The following is a 19071-nucleotide window of genomic DNA, read 5'->3' as shown; positions in this document are numbered from 1 at the left end:
AGAAATACATGTAATTGTGTGTTCATGCTTAAAATATCTCTTTATGCACACCTAATTGGTAATGAGATTTGTCTCCAGCCAGGGAACTGGGTGGCTGGGAGACAGGAGTGGGAAGACTCTCATCTCTATATACCACTTGAGCCATGTGCATTTCTTCCCCTGGGCCCTAGTTTACACAAAATAATAATAGATGCCCACCACCCTGACATGATCTTGTTTATTTGCAGGTCTTCACCTTCCACTGCCTTCTGAGAGCAGGGAGCTTGTCACTGAAGCCTATAACTTTAAGCTGAGTAGTCACAGTTTCATGGGTGCCAGAAACACTGCCCCAGGCCAAAAATGAACTGTTTCCCAGCTGCTGCAGAATGCAGGGAATTTCACCCTTTAAAGCTTTTCTATTGCAAAAATTACTGGGGCAGCAACATTTTACTGGCTCCCCATTCTTGTCCTATGTGCGCCAAGAGCACACCAAGTTGGTATATACACGTGCATGTGATGGACTGATGTTTCGTTCCCCTAACAGATTATGGGCTCCCCAGGACAGGGTCAGGGTGGTTGTAGCTTAGCAAGGGACTAGCATAGTAGATGAATGGACGCATAGATGGATGGATAGGTGGCTGGTTGGGTGGATAGATGGGCATATACATGGATGGATGGATGGATGGATGGATGGATGGATGGATGGATGAATGGATAGATGGATGGATGGATGGATGGATAGGTGGGTGGATGGATGATGAGAGAATGCCTTGTCATGATAGAGGTTCACTTCAGCAAACCCTGATCTTTTGGTATAAATGAATGTTCGTTCAGCCTACGGATATTTACTGAACATCTACCAAAAGCCAGATTTCCAGCTGCATACTGGGGTTCACTATGAACAGACCACAGTGACTTCTTCAATGGCAAGATCTGGGAGGAGGTGCTGCAACACCACTATACAAGCTAGTTACCACCCCATGTGACGAGAAGCATGATGGGAGCTGAGGGGGCACCTAAGTCAGTCTAAGGTTGGGAAGGCTCCAGAAGGAGGTGCTCCCCAAGATGAAACTGGAGCTAAGAGGTGAGCAAGTGAGGCTGCAGAAGGTAGAGGGAGAGCTGAAGCCTCAGGAAGGGCAGCAGTGATGGCAAAGGGAGCCCTGAAGACAGAGGCAGCCCCATGCTTGATAGAGGGTTAGGGAACCCCTGAGCTTGCCTACCAGGTCCCCACACTGCTTTGCTCTGCAAAAGGGGAAGGGGCTACTGGCCTTTCCTCTCCCCTGTCCGCCTCTTGGTGCTTCCTTTCCTGCTCACCTCCTCTCCTCTGTCCTTGTGTTCTCTTTGAATAGAGGTGGTTCTGTTCCACCTAGTTCAAAAAAGGACACCCAACTTTTGTGGAACACTTATGTGTGCCAGGCACTGAGCCATGCATTTTGCATGATGTAGAACATTTCACACTAGAGTATTTCTATCCTGGATCTAGCCCCTCCCTTAAAGACAAGGCCCAGGGAGTCCCTCCCAGGAATAGGTCCCTCAGCCTGCCCGCCTCCAGGACAGGCCACTGCTTTCCAAGAATGGCGCTCTGGGGCCACAGCTCCGGTTGGGGCTATCACATCACCAGCTGTGAGACCTTGAGTAGGGAGCCCACAGCTCTGTGCCTCCATTTCCCCATCTGTAGAATGGGTGCTAGATCTACCTCCTACAGTTGTTGGGAAGAGTAAACTTAACATGAAAAGTGTCTAAAACAGCAGCTCGCACATAACAAGCGCTCAATAATGGAAGTTCTTAGCATTTGGGGCACGATGGCTCTAGGTCTTCGCCCCCCACCCCACCCCACCCCCACCCCCGAGGCGGCCAGCCTGGCTCTTCCTTGCTGGGTGAGTTTCTCAACAGCTGCTTACCTGTGTCTGAGCCTCTGTAAAATGGGCTACAATCTGGTCACCAGGGAATTAAATACCATAACGCAGATGTGTTTTCTCTTCCTCTGTGGGTTCTTTGTTTCACAGAAGCATTTTTTTTGGCTTTCTAGTGTTTTTATTAAACCTAGTGTTTTCTAGATTTGAGAGCCGGTTTCGCTTGTTAACAAACACTCCAACTGGACAAAACGACAGAGTGGAAGATCTGTGTCCCTGCCACCCCGGCCCCCACCCAGAGGCACCCCTCATTGGCTCAGTCTTGTCCTCCCAAAGACATTCCAAGTGTGTGTGAGCGGTAGCAGCGATGCACATTACTTTTGTCGCATCACTTTTGTCGACAACACCATCACTTGTGGCACTTCAATCTGTTCCGTTGTCAGCTTGAACTACTTAGCAACAATGGACAGAGAAAACAATGAAAAGGAAGCAGTTGAGAAAATTCTTTCTCAAGATTTTCTTAAATGGTTGGTGCCTCCCACCACCGAGTTTTTTTCCTGTCTCGTGGGCAAAGAATATTAACGGATGTCAGAGGTGAAACACCCCCGAAAATCAGAATTTCCTGCCATAGAGAAAAATAAGAGGAAAGGGGGAGCCCATCTCTGGGGGTGGGGAAAGAGGGAGCGGCGGCCTCCTCCCTTCTCTCACCTGCCCCAACAAAGTGGCTTTAAACATTCATTTAACACGTATTCGTTTCTGTAAACACTAGGTCAGCTTTTTTATGAAAGTAATGCCTATTTTCTTGTTTTTTTTTTTTTTGTTTGTTTAATTTTGTTTAGAACAGTTATTTCTCAAGCTTTGGACTCCAGACATCTTGGACCAGATCATTCTGCGTTGTGGGAAGCGGTCTTGTGCCTCGCTGGGTGTTTAGCATCGACCGACTCTCTAAGCACGAGTAACAACTTCCCTCCCTCAGTTGTGACAACCAAGAATGCCTTATAGACATTGCAAACGTCATCTGGGGGAAAGTCACCTCCTTCCCAGACCCTCAGGCCCAAGCAGGATTCCTGCTCTTGGTTCATGAAACCAATGAGGCAAGTGCTGATGAATCCGAGCCCCAAGTCTGGGCCATCAGCCCCACATCTCCTAAGGAAGAGGAGAAAAGGGTGGGTCTTGGGGACCAGAAGAATGACCCAGTAGCTTGAGGCTCTTGTCTTCTCTATCTTCACCCGTCTCCACCCTGTCCTGGCCAGGGAGACTGGCTGGCTGTTCAACAGACCTAAATCCTCAGACCCTCCCTCTGTCGTCCCCAGGATCCAAGAGGACTGCCAAAGCTACTCTGTTTGGTGTCTTGAAGAGGCCCCAGAAGATGACTGTTTGCAGGGACCACCCCAGACACCCCACTTTTGCCCAGCTTGGTCCCCTGGATTCAACACAGATGCTTTTTGAGCAAATGCCCTGTCCTGGGCATTGAGCTAGTTAGTTATGTGGTTGAGATGGACACGGACACAGTCCCTGCCCTTGTAGACGCAGCCAACTGCAGAAGCCAGACAATGTTACCATACAGTGACCCCAGTGCTTTGTGATCACCAGGTGCAGCAGAAGCCCAAGAGCAGGTACCCAGACCCTGAAGAGGACCCTGGGGACACAGGGCAAGTCATGTCCCCTCCCCTCCCTTCCAGAAGGGATAGGACTCAATTTTAGAGCTACAAGATACTAGATGGCAGTGGTTCCTCAACTCGGCTCACACCAAGGTCACCAAGAAAAGCTGGTTTCTGATAAAACGTAGGTTCTTGGCGGTACCTCTTTAAGCGGCCAGTTCTTGGTTTCAGCTCAGGTCATGATCTCAGGGTCCTGGGATGGAGCCCTGCATTGGGCTCTCTGCTCAGAGTGAAGTCTGTTTTGGGATTCTCTTCCCTCCCCCAGCTTGCTTGTGCTCTCTGGCTCTAAAAATTTAAAAAAAAAAAAAAAAAATTCCAAGTTCTTAGATCCTAGCCCCAGTTTGATTCAGTGTGTCAGAGGCAGCAGCAGGGTACTGGGAATCCTCGCACTATCTCTGGTGACCTGCCAGGTTTAACAGCCACTACTTCCCAGGCATCAATGTGGGGATACCCAGAGGCACCCAGTTCACCGAAACAGCGGCTCGGACACCCACGTGTAGAATGATCAGTTGGGGGAGACTAACAGAGGAAGAACTCCTTCACCGCCGTGTTCGCCTCCTCGGCAATTTATCCTCTCACAGTTCTGGAAGGCAGGAAGTCCAAAAATCGAGGTGTCAGCCGGACCGTCCTCCTCTGAAATCTGCAGGGGAGAGTATTTGCCTCTTCTGGCTGCTGGTGGTGGCCGGCCATCCTTGGCCTTCCTTGGCTTGCAGCCAGATCTCTGCAATCTCTGCCTCGGTGGGCACTGGGCACTCCCCTTCACGTGACTGTGGTCTGCCTTTTTAGGAGGATACGAGCAATACTGGGATTAAGGTCCAGGGCACTCCAGTAGGCTCTCACCTTGATTCAACAATCTTATGTCCAAATGAGGCCACATTCTGAAGTAAGAGGGTGAAGACATGGATATACCTTTTGGGGAGGCACCGTTTCAACCTAGATCACCCATGGAGTCCCAAATGCCTTCCAGTCTCAGCAAGTGCCGGAGGCTAGATGCCTCCGATTCATCTAACTCTGACACCCACCTGGGAGAGTCCTTCCTCAAGATCGGGATCCTTCCTTGGAAAACGTTGAGAAACAACAAGGAACATTTTGTGCGTCATAAGTAAAAAAAAAAAAAAAAAAAAACGGAGACTTGACATTGGAACTCTCTTCACCAAGCTGTTCCTTGAACAGGTCCCTGGGATTAGGCCTTTCGACTCTAATTTCCACGCTCTCCTTCCACCCATCTCCCACATCAAGATGTTATCCCAAAGAGGCAGGGAAATCACAGCGTTTACGACGGTGCCAAAAATAACTGAGCATTCCATGAAACTATCAGCTCCAACGCAATGGTGATTTTTAAAAATCACGAGGTCAAGTTTCTCAGAAGATTATGCTCCATGTTACCAGCAGACAAAGACTTTCAAGGGGCGGTTAACGCCCTGCATCAGTGGGCCTTGGGCATGGTGGCAGCCTGGGTTAGCAGAACCAGGAGGGGGCAGATCTCGATGGCTGTGAGCGTCACCAAGCCTCCCTACGTGGTGGCCTGTGGGTTTCAGAGAAGCAAATGAAGACTGTCGATCAGAAGAGAAATCCAGGGTAATCGGGATCTTGGAAGGCAAGTCGGCAGTTATCACGTCAAGGAGCAACAGCTACGCCTGGGAAGAGCACACCTGTGCATTGCAGCATCGAAATTTCAAAAGCTAAACCTTATCTCCCAGTGAAGGAAAAAACCCTCACCGCCCACTGAGCTCAGGTGGCTAGAGGAGACATTTGCTAAGAATCACTACCGTGCCAGGGATAACAGAAAGCTCCCTCACCTGGAAAACACATTTAAAAGAGCCCTAGACTCTTCTTTCCTCCTGTGACCAAAAGTAGCTATACTTCCCAGGCTCTCCACCTGCTTGTAAAGGAACAAATGCAGCTGCCACCTTGCCCCCCATTCTGCCTCCCTGCCCCCCGGCGAGAGGAAGACTGGAGAAGTGTTCACAAGTCCTCAGAAGTCCGAGAACCTCTGCAGGAATTCACAACAGCTGGTAACGAACGTCTTCCCGCCGCCCCCCAGGAAACCAGGCAACGGGCCCCAGAATCCCCACCGCTGCCAAGCCTCAAGGAGTTTCTGCCTTTCACCCATCCATGACCCTATCTTGTTTTGTTTTTTAACATTCAAATACAGGAACTTAAAGGCCTCAGAATTTACCCCGGCGCTTAAGACCCCCCAAGAAGAAAAAACTGATGGCCATCGTTATGGAATCGTCTCAAATGAGAAACAGACTCATCCATCCCTTTGCTAACCCACAACTGAAAACTGCACACATGGAAGAGAAGACAACCATGAAGTGCTATTGAAAACACCCTCTCTCTGACCTTCCACAGAACTTCTATATGTGCCATCTGCGAGGCTGGAGGGCACCAAGGTGCCAGGTACCTGGATGGGCAGGTGTCCAGTCAACAGGCTCCCACGGGGAGCACTGGACGGAACGTGCCTTCAGACAATGATGGCTTTCCTGCAGGGCGACCGGGGAAGAAAACAGAAGCGTCTTCATTTCTTCTCCCAGAGGGCAGACTTCGAGGCGTCCTGTACCTTCAGAAAGGGGAGCGCAATTTGTCAGCCAGTGTGCACACTACAGGGCGAAGGGGAAAGGAGAAGGGAGATCCTCACCATCGTGAGGCTGGCAACGCAACCACCCCGGGCCCATGAGAAGCAACCGTCTACCTACCATGGGAAGTACGGGGCTCCAAGGATGGGGAACCCTTCTCACAAACAGGGCCAGGAGGGAAAAGCCGAGGTAGCAATTTCTCTAAGGGATCTGCCAAGGTGACTTGGCTGTTTTGCCTATCAGCAACGCAGTGTTGGGAAGAAAAGCCTGTTAGTATTGTGCCCCCGACCCTGGGGACCCAGTGGCCATCCGTGGGCTTCAGTGGGAACGAGGATAAAGGACAATTGAGCACAAGCCCTGCTTATGACTCACTTCAATCCTTGGTTGACTTTGGGGCATTTCCAGAACATTGTCTGCTTTGCGATTGGGCACAGCTCCTAAAAGCCAGAATCTGGTCCAAAAGCAGGTTAAGATGCTGATAAGAAAACAGTCCTTTTTCCGTCAGCCCTTTGCCCCCATAACTTCCTTTTAGCACCCAGCATCTCACATCTTGATTGAGAAATAACTGCCAACCTAAGACCTCTTTTCACTCCTCTAAAGCGAAGCAATTGTGAACTTGACATATCAACCAGATAAATCCAACTTAATAGGAACGTTCAGTGGCCAAGGACAAGCTGCCAAGAGCAAAGTATTAGGTTGGCAGAGTTTAAATTACTTCACATCCAATGCCAGCACAAAGTCAGGAATTGCTGAGCTTTTGGTAGAGTTATAAATCAAGGATTATGAGGCTGGAGTTGAAGAAACGGCCCTCGTCCAACGTGGAAAATCCTTTCGCTCCCACTTCCCTTTGAAGCCTAGCCTCTCGTGCCAAACTATAAACATATCACTTCCTGGAGGATATGCCAGGCCACTTCATCTTGGAATCAAGGACCCGGGGAGTACATTTGAGATCCTCACAAACATCCAGCAAGTACACCGGCCCAGCCAGACTCTTCTGCTCCCCGAGTAGACTTGCAGAGACCCAAGGTCCGACACACCAGGCCGCAAAACGGTGAGGGTGCTTCGGACAGACGCACGCCTTGTCAGGTTCCAAAGATGGGAGGATTTCAGGGCACTGAAAACACTGAGAAGTTTGCAAAGCTTGCATCTGACTGAATGCAAAACTCCTCCTGACGAAATGTCTGCCCGAGGACTACCTACCATCACACCTCGTTTCCATTCTCAAAATGCTGCGGTGGCAAGCTGGCCACGTAGTGTTTCTCAAGAGGGTAAAGCTTTACGCAAGAGAGGTTACTCCCAAACCATGGACCCTCTCTCTTAGAAGAACCGGTCCTGACAGCCCCAGCGGCCAGAGTTGGGGGGACTGCAAGAAGCTGAGGGTCCCCCCGGGAGTGCAAGGCCCAGTGCAGGGGAGCGGTCTCACAAGGGACAAAATGAAACTTCTGGCTTCCCCCTGGCACCCACCTTGCCCGCTCAGTCCCACAATCTAAGCTGAAGCCAAACCTTAATTTAGTTCTCCCCACTGTCCCACCGTCCTAAGGACTTTAAAAAAAAAAAAAACCAAGTTGTAACTCGACTTTCGCAGCTTCTATGAAGAATACTTTTTTATTATACAGGCATCGTAGACACATTTACTCGGGGACCGTTTACAGCCATTTCCAAGCCTCCATTTCACCCCCACACAGGTACAGCACACGCCACCCCACCCCCGTCTGCCGGTCCTGCATGATGGGGGGACGTGACACAACATTACTGCTTCATGACCAGAGGTTTGTCATTTAAATAGTCATCGGCGGCGTTAAGAACCAACTCAGGATCCTCTTAATTTTGTCATACCCTGTGTACAGAGGAATAAAACCTAAAGAAGTGTTTCAGATTACCCCATCACCTTTAAAAGTCAATATTAAAATTGAATCCCATTTGTCAAAAAAGTCATAAGAAGTGCACCCATATTTACAGACCCCATTAAATTATGCATAAATAAAACCTGTACACTCGACGCACTGTTTCTCAACACACAGAGCCTCCTACGGGATGGGCAGCAAAAACAAAAGAACAACGAACAAAAAAAAAAACCCTTTATGCCTCCCCTTTTCAAGTTTACTCGAAATACCAAGATGTGAAATAAATTATGCAAATAAAGCTTCAGTACCTTAAAGGAACAGGACATTTCAGTCTCTCCATCGATGAGTTAACTCTCAGAATTAAAAAAAAAAAGAGAGAGAGAAAACACGAAATCCTCAGCAGGCTTCATTTCTACAAGTTTCGTAAAACTCAAAAGCCCCCTTTCAACAAGGGGTTTAAAAGCGTGTCAAATACCTCCTATTAAACTAGTTGCTAAGTGGAGAGAATCTTTGCTTCCTACCATCTCTGTAGGATTTGGTGTCTGAAGAAGCCAGATAAATATTTTTAGATAAATATTTAGTGGAGACAAAAAGCCAGCCATCACCTTAACACTGCAAAGTTACTGTTGATCTGAATCGCATCAATGTGACATTTCAACAGCTACGTGTGTGGGTTTTCTCGTGAGCCCAGGGAATTTATTTAAAAGGTTCTAAAACTTGTAGCACCACTTTCAAAGAAAAGAATGGGGTTCAAAAGAATAAAATAAGCTTAATGAATAAAGAACCAGTACTTGTCACCTTCCGATAACTTGTCCAGACTTAAGGAGACACACACACTTCAGCGCTAGAGAAGTAACACTAAGGAATCCAGGAGGGCACGTAAAAGATCCAGAAACGAGTGGAGGCCTTTTTAATGGGAAGGCGGGTAACAAACTGTCCCCCGGCAAAAGGGGTTCCCAGTCTGTCCGGGTGGAGAATGACTGTGGAGTCCATTTCCTTCGACACTCTTCAGCCCTCGGCCTCACGCCCGTACTTCATTTTCTGTGCTTCTCCATTTTCTCCAGGGTTTTGCTGGAATCAGCTGGACTCTGGTCTCCAGGATTCATATAGGATTTGTCTATGACTATCAGGGCTTCTTTTATGTAGTTCTGCACAGCAGACACAGCGGCACAGATGGCCTGGCTGCCAAACCCGTGGGTAATCAGGCTGAAATGAGACAAGCAGTTCTGTATGTTCGTCTCCAAGACCGGGGTGGGCCGGTTGTTCCCGTTGGGGGTTCGGTCTTGATTGAGAAGGTCTGTGAATTCTTTACACACCTGCCTGTGAGGACAGTCAACACACATATCTGTGAGCTCAGTCTAGCTCTTGACAGGTAAAGAGGACAAAGCCAAATCACCCCGAGGCTGCCACCCAGGAGGCAATCAGAACCCCAGGCCTGCACACGCCAAAGCAACTGCTGCTGCACTTAGCACCTATTATGTGCTAGGCCCTGAGCTAAACTCTTTGCAAGCACTATCTTCTTTAATCCTCAGAGCAATTAGAAAAGATAACAGGATTAACCCCAGTCAAAGGGCCAAGGTCACCAGGACTAGTGCTAGAGGTGGGTCCAGGCGGTTACAATGCACAGCCATTTATTTTGGGGACAGCCTGGGGACCCAGACACCAATTTCTTCAAGAACCCTGAGAAGCCCCAGCTCCCTGAAAGTCACTGTTTCTACCAGCCAGTTCACTCTGCATCCTTTTGCTACTTTTCCTAACTGGACTACCTCTGCCTCGTTGACCATAATTTTAAAACCAATTTACTGTGGGCTTTCTAGGAGAAATCCTGCAGCTGCATTAAGTCCGGTTGGAGACAGTTTGCCCACAAATCCAACCGGATCGTTACATTTAAAAAAACAACAATAAAAAGGTCCTGTTATTAGGAGGCAGAAGGCTCCCAATCTTGACTGGATGTGACAAAACAAAATTGTTCTCAACACATTCCTGTAAGATCAGGAAACACGGTGACTGAAAGGGTAGTTTAACTATTTTTAGCCAAATAACTGAGCAGCTCCAAAAACACTCATTACTGAGCAATATATTCAAAGAAAGCCCCCCTTGCCAGTTCCTTTAGCTGAACACCTTTGCTTACTGAGCATTTCTTTCTTGAGAAGCAGGGGCTGTACAGGGCATCCCCCACCTCCACCATCAAGTTCAAGATCAGAGCACCCAGCCATCAAAGTCAAGTCTGGGGGCAGCCTGGGTGGCTCAGCGGTTTAGCGCCGCCTTCGGCCCAGGGTGTGATCCTGGGGACCCGGGTTCGAGTCCCGCTTTGGGCTCCCTGTATGGAGCCTGCTTCTCCCTCTCTGCCTCTTTCTGTGTCTCTCATAAATAAATAAATAAAATTAAAAAAAAAAAAAAAGCCAAGTCTGGATACTCACTGTGCAGCCAACAGCATGTTCTTCCTAGAGGTCATCTCATTCCGCCCTCCAAGATGAGGTCTCGTGAGATATTCAGCCACTGGTTTACTAGGAAATTCTGCTTCACAGACATATGCAAAATCCCGAGCCAAATGAACAGCCTCACCTAGGATAATCAGCAGTGGCAGCAGGTTTAGAGGAGGTCTGTGGCCACCCCACCCCAGTAAACCTCTCTTTCCTCCTTTTCTAACCCGGATGGTCCACTAGTGACTTGGCATTTTAAAATGAAATCACATACAGGACATGTGGGTGGCTCAGTAGGTTAGGAGCCTGCCTTCAAGCTCAGCTCATGATCTCGGAGGCCCGCCCAGAATGAGATCAAACCCACATCCGGCTCCCCGCTCAGCAAGGGGTCTGCTTCTCCCTCTCTCTGGCCCTGCTCCCTGGCTCCTTCTCTCAAATAAAATCTTTTTAAAAAGTAAATAAATAAAATGAAATCACACACAGGAAAAACAATCCAGTGGGCAAATAAAACTAACTTCCCAGGTATTTCAGTGGTTTTGGTCCTATGGGACAAGGCACAGAGGAAAACACCCAGTGTGTTTGGGGGGATGGAGGGAGACCAAAAATTTTCAGTGCCCTGGAATAATGCTAACCAGCCTTGGACCCTCAAAATTAGATCCTTGAGACACACTCATGCTTCTTCTCAATAACACAAGCTATCATTGTGGAGAAGTAGGGAAAATTTTAAAGTCGAGCACACTGGACAAAAGCCACATGGTCACTTCTTTAAGAAACTGTGACAGGGGCACCTGGGTACCTCAGTGGTTGAGCGTCTGCCTTTGGCTCAGGTTGTGATCCGGGGGTCCTGGGATTGAGTCCCACATCGGGCTCTCTGCCCCACCCCTCCCAGCAGGGAGCCTGTTTCTCCCTCTGCCTATGTCTCTGCCACTCTCTCTCTGTCTCATTAAAAAATAAATAAAAAAATTTTTGAAAGACGTGACAAAGTCTTTGATGGAGAACCTTCTTTTTAAAACTAGAGTGCCCCGTTGCTGAAGTAGGCAAGTCCCTGCGAGGTTTCTTTTCACAAAGAAAGGCAGGGCTGCGTTTCCACTAGAAATGTTCAAGAGTCCAACTCCCAAATCTGGACTACCCACCCTCTTTTGTCCAAATCACTGGGGCATGGATCACAGAGGGAGAGAAAAACCAACGGGACTCATCCCCGCCCGAGATGCCCGGTCCTGGCTCCACGGTGCCAAGGCTGGCAGGAGCTTTCCAGAAACCCAGATAGTGGCACCCCCGCCCCCCCCACCTCCCCTCCACTTGCCTCCCAGCCTTACAACTAAATCAGAATCTGAGAACCATTGTTCTGACACACACTTTCTTATTCAAGCACCTCAAGCCCCGGCCAGAAAGAAAGAAAACCTCGCGGAGCCACATTTATGCGCCACGCACGCAGAACCCACCATTCTCCATGCGGGGCAGCTGTGCTCCAACAGGCAGCTAACAGGCAGCTCCTTTCTCCTCGCCCTGACCCCCAAAGACACTCGTAAAAAGGTAGAGGAGGACTTTGCCAAGTCTCTTTCAGCACGCAGGAGCACCATTAGACCGGGGACAGAAAGTGTTCAAAAGATGGCCTGGCCACCAGGCGACCACCCCCCATTGGCTCCCCTGGGGGCCCGAAGAGAGCCCAGCGCCCCGCTGATTGGGCGAGGGGCTGCTCCAGGCTTCAGGGTAAGCCTCTCCGTGTCCCACTCCCATTTCCCCGGGCCCAGCAACAATGAACTGGTTTTTGAAAAAAAAAATTATTTCACTTTTCCCTGACACCCCCCTCCCCGCCCCCACTTATTTTTAAAGGCTGTAATTGCATTCTTGGCTCCCTTCCAGATTGGGGGTACAGGCCCATTCAGTAAACCAAAATGTTACATCCTACTATTTTAGGACGGGGGAGAGGGGCCCCACTAATTTTTTTTTCCTCCATGCGGGAAATGAACAAAGGGCTTGTGAATTGGCTTCTTCCCACCGTCCACAAGGGCTTTTCTCTTTACTGACCACAATCCTGATAGATCCCCCGGCGACCCAAGCTAGAAATGGTGCCTCTTCCCACCAAAGCAGAACCAGTTTTTTAAAGGTGTACGAGCTGATCCATGCATCTTTCAAAAATCCGTTCACTTCGAGGAAACGTCCCAACACCCTAACAGTAGGGGTTCTTAGGTTAGGGAAACCAGTTTCTTTTTTAACAATGATTTTTCTGGAGAACCCAGAACAGGATACTTAAGCAGTCGGATGTTTAAATGTTAACTCATTTGATAAAATTACTGTGATTCATGACAATGAGCTCAGGACAACTCAACCTCACGTCTATTTGTGACAGAGCCAGAGCCATTTTCTTTTAAGCTTTTCTTCGGGGAAAGCAGTAACGACACAAACGACATGGCACAAACAAATAAAAACACCATAAAACAAAAGCAAAACTCCACTGACCTTCTACTAAGGACGTCAGGAGGGTGACATGAGCAGCTTTCCGCCTCCCGGCTGGGAGATTCAACCCAATTTTGTCCAACTTCTCCCGCAAGGACCGGCCTCCATTTTTAGATTTGGCTCTGAGCAAAAGAAAGTGAACTTTAGCTCTTCTCAAGAAAGCACCCTCTTAAAATCCTACAGTCCTAAAGTACTGCTATCAAATCTACATGATGTGGATCATAATCAAGTGATACAGGGAGTCCTGTGATTAATGCCTGGAAAGTTCAGAAATCTTAACATCACCAACACCTTTCTCCCCACCCCACCCCACCCCACCCCCCCGTCATATAACATTGCAAATTGTTCTGGGGCAGATATATTTTCACTTAAAAAAAAAAAACAAAACTGTAGCTAATAGCCCCTCCCCAAAAAAACTCCCTCAGGGAACAAAACCCAAGGAGCTCCTCTACCCCTAATAGGGATGCCACCACCCTACACACAACCAAATTCTAAGCAAATGATAATTTGTGAGCGCTGTTTTAGCACTTCCTTCTACATCTGGCACTTTCTAAAACAGAAGGAATGTACTAAAACTCTAAGCCGATTAGAATTCAGTGTTAAGTATAAAAGTTACATAAATGTTAAAAATACCTCCGGGGGTTTTTATGTTATTCACCTTCCACCACCCAACCACCGTGGCCGGAGTGTGTCCCCATGTACCTTCTGAGAACACCTCCCAGTAATGAGGCATTTAAGCACTCAGGCGGGGACAATCGCCTCTGGACCTCAGCGACTGTCACTTTGTATTTAGACGTAGAGCTGAGGAGGGACAATCTTCCAGGGACGGAGCAGAAGACCTCGCTGGGATTCATCACAGCCCCCACCAGTTCCTTCTGACAAGGGAGACTCAGGGGGTTCTTGGTCATTGAAATAGGACCTGCGAATGAAGAGCAAAAGTGGCAATCACAGAGAGCTGCGTTTAGGAAAAAGGGATCTTTTCAAACCACTCACCGAAGCCCCAAGAGCTCTGTAAGCAAAGAACGCTGCATGTTGGGCTATGTAAATTGCAAGCAGATTTTTTTTAAGTCATATTCTTCAAAGATAATCGAATCTGAAATTCACAAGTTAACACCTTGCAGAGCTAATTAGTCACGACCCCAAGCATGGAGGGTTTTCATTTTCGAGCCACTGTTAAAATCTGTTTAATTAGAACATTTGTTTTCGAAAGACTGCTTCAATCCTAAATAAATGGGCTTTTTTTTTTTTCTTCCTCACTCAACAACGGAACAACCAAAATCACGGGACACATTCAGATCCTTTGCCGAAACCTTTCAGTGCAACTGATCATGGTAAATTACAAAATACAAACGAACCTGTTCTGTTACAAGCTTCCTGGGAAATCCAGTTTACTTTCTGAGTTTTTCTTCAAAATCCATTTCCCAATTGATTTCAAGCAGTTTAGTTTCCTAGTGGCGGACGACCCACCCTAACTACCTTTTATCTAAAACTACTTGATTTCCAGAACAGCTCCACCGGTAATCCGGTCAGTTGCAACTTAATTTCATCAGACACTCACCAAGTGATCCCATTTTCTAATCCCCTCCCCCACTACCCTGCATAAACCCGACCTCTGGCAGATTATCCCACCCTGATCCTTTCTCCGCTGTATTATTATTTGGTAGGCCGGAACAGTTTCAAAACATTTTCCAGCATGTCAGAATTAAGGATCTTCACCATATGCATATTTGAAACGGGAAACAGAATCACATCCGTTCATTCAACAACTGTCACCCAATCGACCACCCAACTAAGGCAAGGGTGTGTTTTTTTCTTCCCCAAAATTAAATCACCGCGTTCTCACTCTGGAAGACTAACACTGTAAACACCATCCAAGTCAAAGGATCATATTCCCGGAGAGAATTATCTGGAGTAACAAATCCCAATTAATCTCTTGTGACAGTTCTTAAAGAGTTTTTTTTTTTACCATCATCCTTTCTCATTTAGTTCAGAAAAAAAGATCTCTTCCTACTCCCCAAAACCTACCTTTCTCCAGCCGGGGTCAGTCACTTCCCCACCACCAATGTCCCAAGCCAGCCGCCACATGCCCTCACTTCACCGGGTTATGTGAGGCCCGGGGAGGAGAAAAGTTTGCTCTCACTACGTACCTTTGCGAATAACAGTCTGGTCGTGCAGGAGCAAGTGCTGGTCGTCAACATTCTAGGGAAGAAAAGACAAAGTCTCCCTTGAGTTCGGGGAGCCTGGGCGAGGGGTAGGAGAAGCTAGGGGGCGACCAGGTCCGGGCAGGAGGGGCAAGAGCCCAGGCGCCGCTCACCTGCACCTCCTCCATCTGGTGAGCCATGTCGTGGAGTCCCAGGTTCTCGGCCAGGCCCGCGGCATCCAGGGCGTGCGCGTGGGGCAACAGCAGGTCGGAGCGGCGGTAGGCATCCCTGCGGGCACTCATGGCACCACCCTCCAGCCCGGAGAGGTGGGGGAGCAGGCCGGCGGGGCGCCCGTGGTGCGAGGGCAGGCCAGCCCCCTCCTGGCCCTGGCGGCCCGGCCAGGCCTGCTGCTGGCTGCCGGTGGGCGCCGGCTGGTGCAGGGGGTTGATGGCAGCGGCGTAAGCTTCGCCCAGGTGCGAGTAGGGGTCGGCCGACTGCGAGTAGGCCAGCTGCTGGTAGGGCGGTGGAAAGTAGGGCGGGGGCTGGTATTCGGCGACTCCAGTATGGGAGAGGGGTGGCGCGGGGCTGTAGAGGTGCTGCCCGGCGGAGGAGAGGTGGGGGAGGCGCGGGTTCCCATTGCTGCTCGCGTCGTGGCGATCCTGGGAGAGAGAGGCAGAGACCCCCGCTAGTACGAAACCCCGCTACAGCGAAGTGGCCGCAGGGGCTGCGCTGGGCCGTGCGCCCCCGGGGGTGAGGGGACGACCCACCGCACCGGCCGGGACCCGGCCCGCGGGGCCTGCCCTCCGGCCGCAGGGCTCCCGGGGACAAAGCGCCCCGGGGGGGTTCGCTGCAAACCGCGAGTCAACGGAGGAAGCAAAGAGACTTCGAAGAACCTGGGGGAAGGCGTCCTCCACGGCCGGCGGCGAAGGCCGGGGCCCTGCAATGCCCGAGGCGGCCCGAAGCGCCAAGTCCGAACCCCAGGCCTTGGGCCAGGCCGAGCCCAGGTCCGGGGCGGGCGAGGAGATCGGCAGGCGGTGACCTCGGGGCGGAGGCCGCTCGCTCACCAGCCCGCACATGGTGGCGCCAGACGAAAGGCCGCGGCGCCGCCGCAAGCGCGGATAAAGCGCACAAAGCGGGAAGTGCGCATCTTCCACGCCCCAGGGACCCTCCCCTTCCACGCCCTCAGGACAAAGACCTCCGGGCGAGCGACGCTCCCCAGCAGGCCCGCCGCCCGGCGCCGCCCGAGCAACGTGGGAAGAAGGCGCGCGCCGCGGCCTGGGCCGCCCTCCCTGCTGGCTGCGTCCCGACCCGGAGAGACCGCGAGGGAGGCCGCCCTGCCCGGCCGCGGCCCGCGCGCGTCCCCGCCAGTCGGGGTCCCGGGGTGGGGTGGGGTGGGGGTGGGGGTGGGGGTGGGGGCGGGGATGGAGGACCCCGACTACCGGGCAGCCTTGCCTGCGCGCGTCCCGAGCCCCAAGGCCTGTCCGACTTAATTCTTAAAAGACCGGTCTCCCCGGGTTCCAGGGGGTCACAGGGGTAGCAGGGAACCGGGAGCCACATGGCACCGTCGCCCCCTAGCGGAAGTGCCCGCCCGGCCGGCCGGCAGGGCAGCCCCCGGAGCTCCCGCGCCCCCCGGCCCCGGCCCCGGCCCCGGCCCCGCTCCGCCCGCGCCCCGGCGCACGCCTCCCGCCGCCCGCGTCTTCCTCTTCCCGCTCGCCGCCTCCCTCCCTCCCACTCCGAAACTCTAGCTCAACCTGTCCGACTGGCTGGAGCACTCCGGGCGCTTGCGGCCCCGTCTGGCCTCGGGGGGCCCCCCCGCCGGCGCTCCCCAGCCCCCACTTCTCCTAAAAGCCAAACTTCGGGGTTTTTTTTCTTTTTTTTTTTTTTTTCTGGCTTCCCCTAGGACTTAGCGGGGCAGGTGACAAGCCCGCCTCGGAGGACACCGCAAAGGTGTCGCCGGCAGGTCGCCGCGTCCGACCCCTTTGGACGGAGACATCGTGCGTAAAAGCCACGTCTGAGGCTTGCAGACGGGGCGCCCTTCCGAGAACAGGGGAAGGAGCTGCTTTGCTTCGCGAGGAACCGACCGGTAAGCCTGGCGGGTGCATCTGCCGGCCTCTTCCAGGCCCTGCTCCCGAGGGTGGAGGGTCAGGGGAAGGCCGGATTCAGGAAGGGGCCCCGAGGAACCGGGGGGCGTCCGGAGCGGGGGACCCCGTCCCCTCGCGGGGCGCAGGCGGGAGCCCGCAGGCGGCCCCCGCGCCTCCGTCCGGACCCGGGGCCCCCGCCTCCCGGGCTGCCCTCGGGCGGGGCCAGGCTGCGCCCCTGCGCCCAGCTCACCTCGCAGTCCTCTTCATACTTGACATTATCGGTTATTTTCCACAACATGGCGTCCGGCGTCCCCCAAAACAGCCGCCAGTTAAATCCAGGCTCCCCCCACCCCCCGAGCGGTAAATCCAAAATGGGGGTCACGGTGGCCAGGCGCCTGCCGCCGCCCCCGCCACGCGAGGGCCTCGCTGTCGCGGTCACCGGACGCGCATCGGCGGCTCTGCGAGCGGAGATGCTGGCGCCGCGCGTGGACCAGCCGCTGCCGGGGACCCGGGGAGCCGCGCCCGCACTGTGCGTCCCGGCAATAGCCGGGGGACCCGGGCGCCTTAATGAGAAGGAAATTATCATAACTCCTCCCCGGGGGCCGGCACCGAGGCCCGGGCGCCGGGCGGGGCGGCCCCCAGCCAGTCCCAGCCTAGCTCCGCCCTGCACCTCGGCGGGGCGCCGCGCGCACCACGGCGCTGCGGGGGGCGAGGAGCGGAGCGCGTGGGCGGCCCGCGGCTGACAGCCGGCACCCGAGGTCGGGGTGCCCCGGCGCGCCCGCGTCACCCAGCCCCGACACACACCCCCCCGAGGCCGCCGGGGCTGGGGCCCGGGCTCCAAATCCCTAAGAGCCCCCCGCGCGCCCCGCCCCCGCTTTTTCCGAGCGCGCCTTCCCCCATCCTCCGAAAGACGTGGTCACCTGGACCTAAGAGACCCCGCGTTCGGGTAGCTCAACGGCGGGGGCCCCCGCATCTCCTAAAATGCCCCCATCCCACCCACTCACGGAGACTTCAGCTTTGAAGGCTGGGATCCCGCGGCGCGAGCCCCAATCCCTCCGCAGACGCCTCCCCTCCCCGGCCTCGCCCGGGTCGGAGCGCCGGCCCATTCCTCCGAGGGGCTGGCGGAGGGAAGGCCCCCTGGGGAGGCGGCCCCCCGCGCGCCGCGCAGCGGCCGGGCCTCCGCCAGCCGCCGAGTCTGGGGCTCCCGCGTCTGGCCCCGTCGCCCGAAGCTGCCGCTCCGCCGCTGCCTGCGGCCGGGGGTCCCCCGCGCGCCCTCGCCCGGCCCGGCCCCGCCCGGCCGCGCCCGGCCCCGCGCCCGCTCGGCAGCTGCCTCCGACCGGCCCGACGCCCAGACGCCTGCGCCTGCTCACCCTGGAGAGGAGGCGCGGGGCCGAATGCAGCCCAAGCGCCACGCGCGGGGGAAGCGAGGAGGTGGGAGAGGAGGGAGGGGCCGGAGAGGGATCCCGCGGGAGGGGGGAGTACCCTGGTTCTGCAGACACAGGCTGAAAACGAAACTTCCGCGTAAACGCTGCCTCTAGCCCCAATATTTATTGGCCACCCAAACTCGAATGCAATGCGCAATATTAAACAATTTCTAAAGAAACGAAATCCATCGGCCCAATGACTGGAATTGACCTTTTCCACTGCAAGGGGAAAGCCGCTCGTTTTCAAGGGCGAATTTTACTGGGACGTCCCATCTGGCTCCTGGATCTGAATTTAAACATTCTGAGAGAATCCGAGAAGGGGACCGTTTCGATCCGCTTCCGAATCCGATTCTGCAGTAATTAATACCTGTCCCTACAGTGACTCCGGCCTGGAGTGGATCACTCCCCATCCACGGAATGATTTGCACACACACCTTCCTGCTCCTTCTCGTGTTTGTTTGGGCTTTGCCATTTCTTTAGACCCGGATGGGCCTAAAATAAAAGAACTGAAATAAAAACGGGCGTCCTCCAAGTGAAACGTCCACTCTCTCTTTGCCTAAGACCAGACAGATCCGAGGTGTCATTCCCACCAAATGTGAGAACAGAACCTGGAAGTGCAAACACTGGGG

General features: G+C 52.8%; 1 protein-coding gene across 3 annotated transcripts; it reads right to left on the bottom strand.

Annotated features, from left to right (window-relative positions):
• Nucleotides 1-7658: 7658 nt before the first annotated feature.
• Nucleotides 7659-18134, bottom strand: TFAP2C (transcription factor AP-2 gamma). Of its 3 annotated transcripts, none has more exons than XM_072801501.1 (7): nucleotides 18023-18134; nucleotides 15111-15596; nucleotides 14944-14995; nucleotides 13499-13715; nucleotides 12800-12918; nucleotides 10337-10481; nucleotides 7659-9236 (listed from the first exon to the last, which is right to left on the bottom strand). In XM_072801501.1, the coding sequence occupies exons 1-7, from the start codon at nucleotides 18122-18124 to the stop codon at nucleotides 8951-8953; spliced, it is 1407 nt and encodes a 468-aa protein (XP_072657602.1). In that variant the 5' UTR covers nucleotides 18125-18134; the 3' UTR covers nucleotides 7659-8950. The 3 variants fall into 3 exon arrangements, with proteins under 3 accessions (XP_072657602.1, XP_072657600.1, XP_072657601.1); XM_072801499.1 differs by lacking the exon at nucleotides 18023-18134 and adding an exon at nucleotides 17269-17556; XM_072801500.1 differs by lacking the exon at nucleotides 18023-18134 and adding an exon at nucleotides 15831-16215.
• Between the last annotated feature and the right edge of the window lie 937 nt (nucleotides 18135-19071).

Source organism: Canis lupus, chromosome 26 (genome assembly GCF_048164855.1).
Source record: "Canis lupus baileyi chromosome 26, mCanLup2.hap1, whole genome shotgun sequence".
NCBI classification, from domain to species: domain Eukaryota; kingdom Metazoa; phylum Chordata; class Mammalia; order Carnivora; family Canidae; genus Canis; species Canis lupus.
This window is presented reverse-complemented; position numbering and strand designations above follow the sequence as displayed.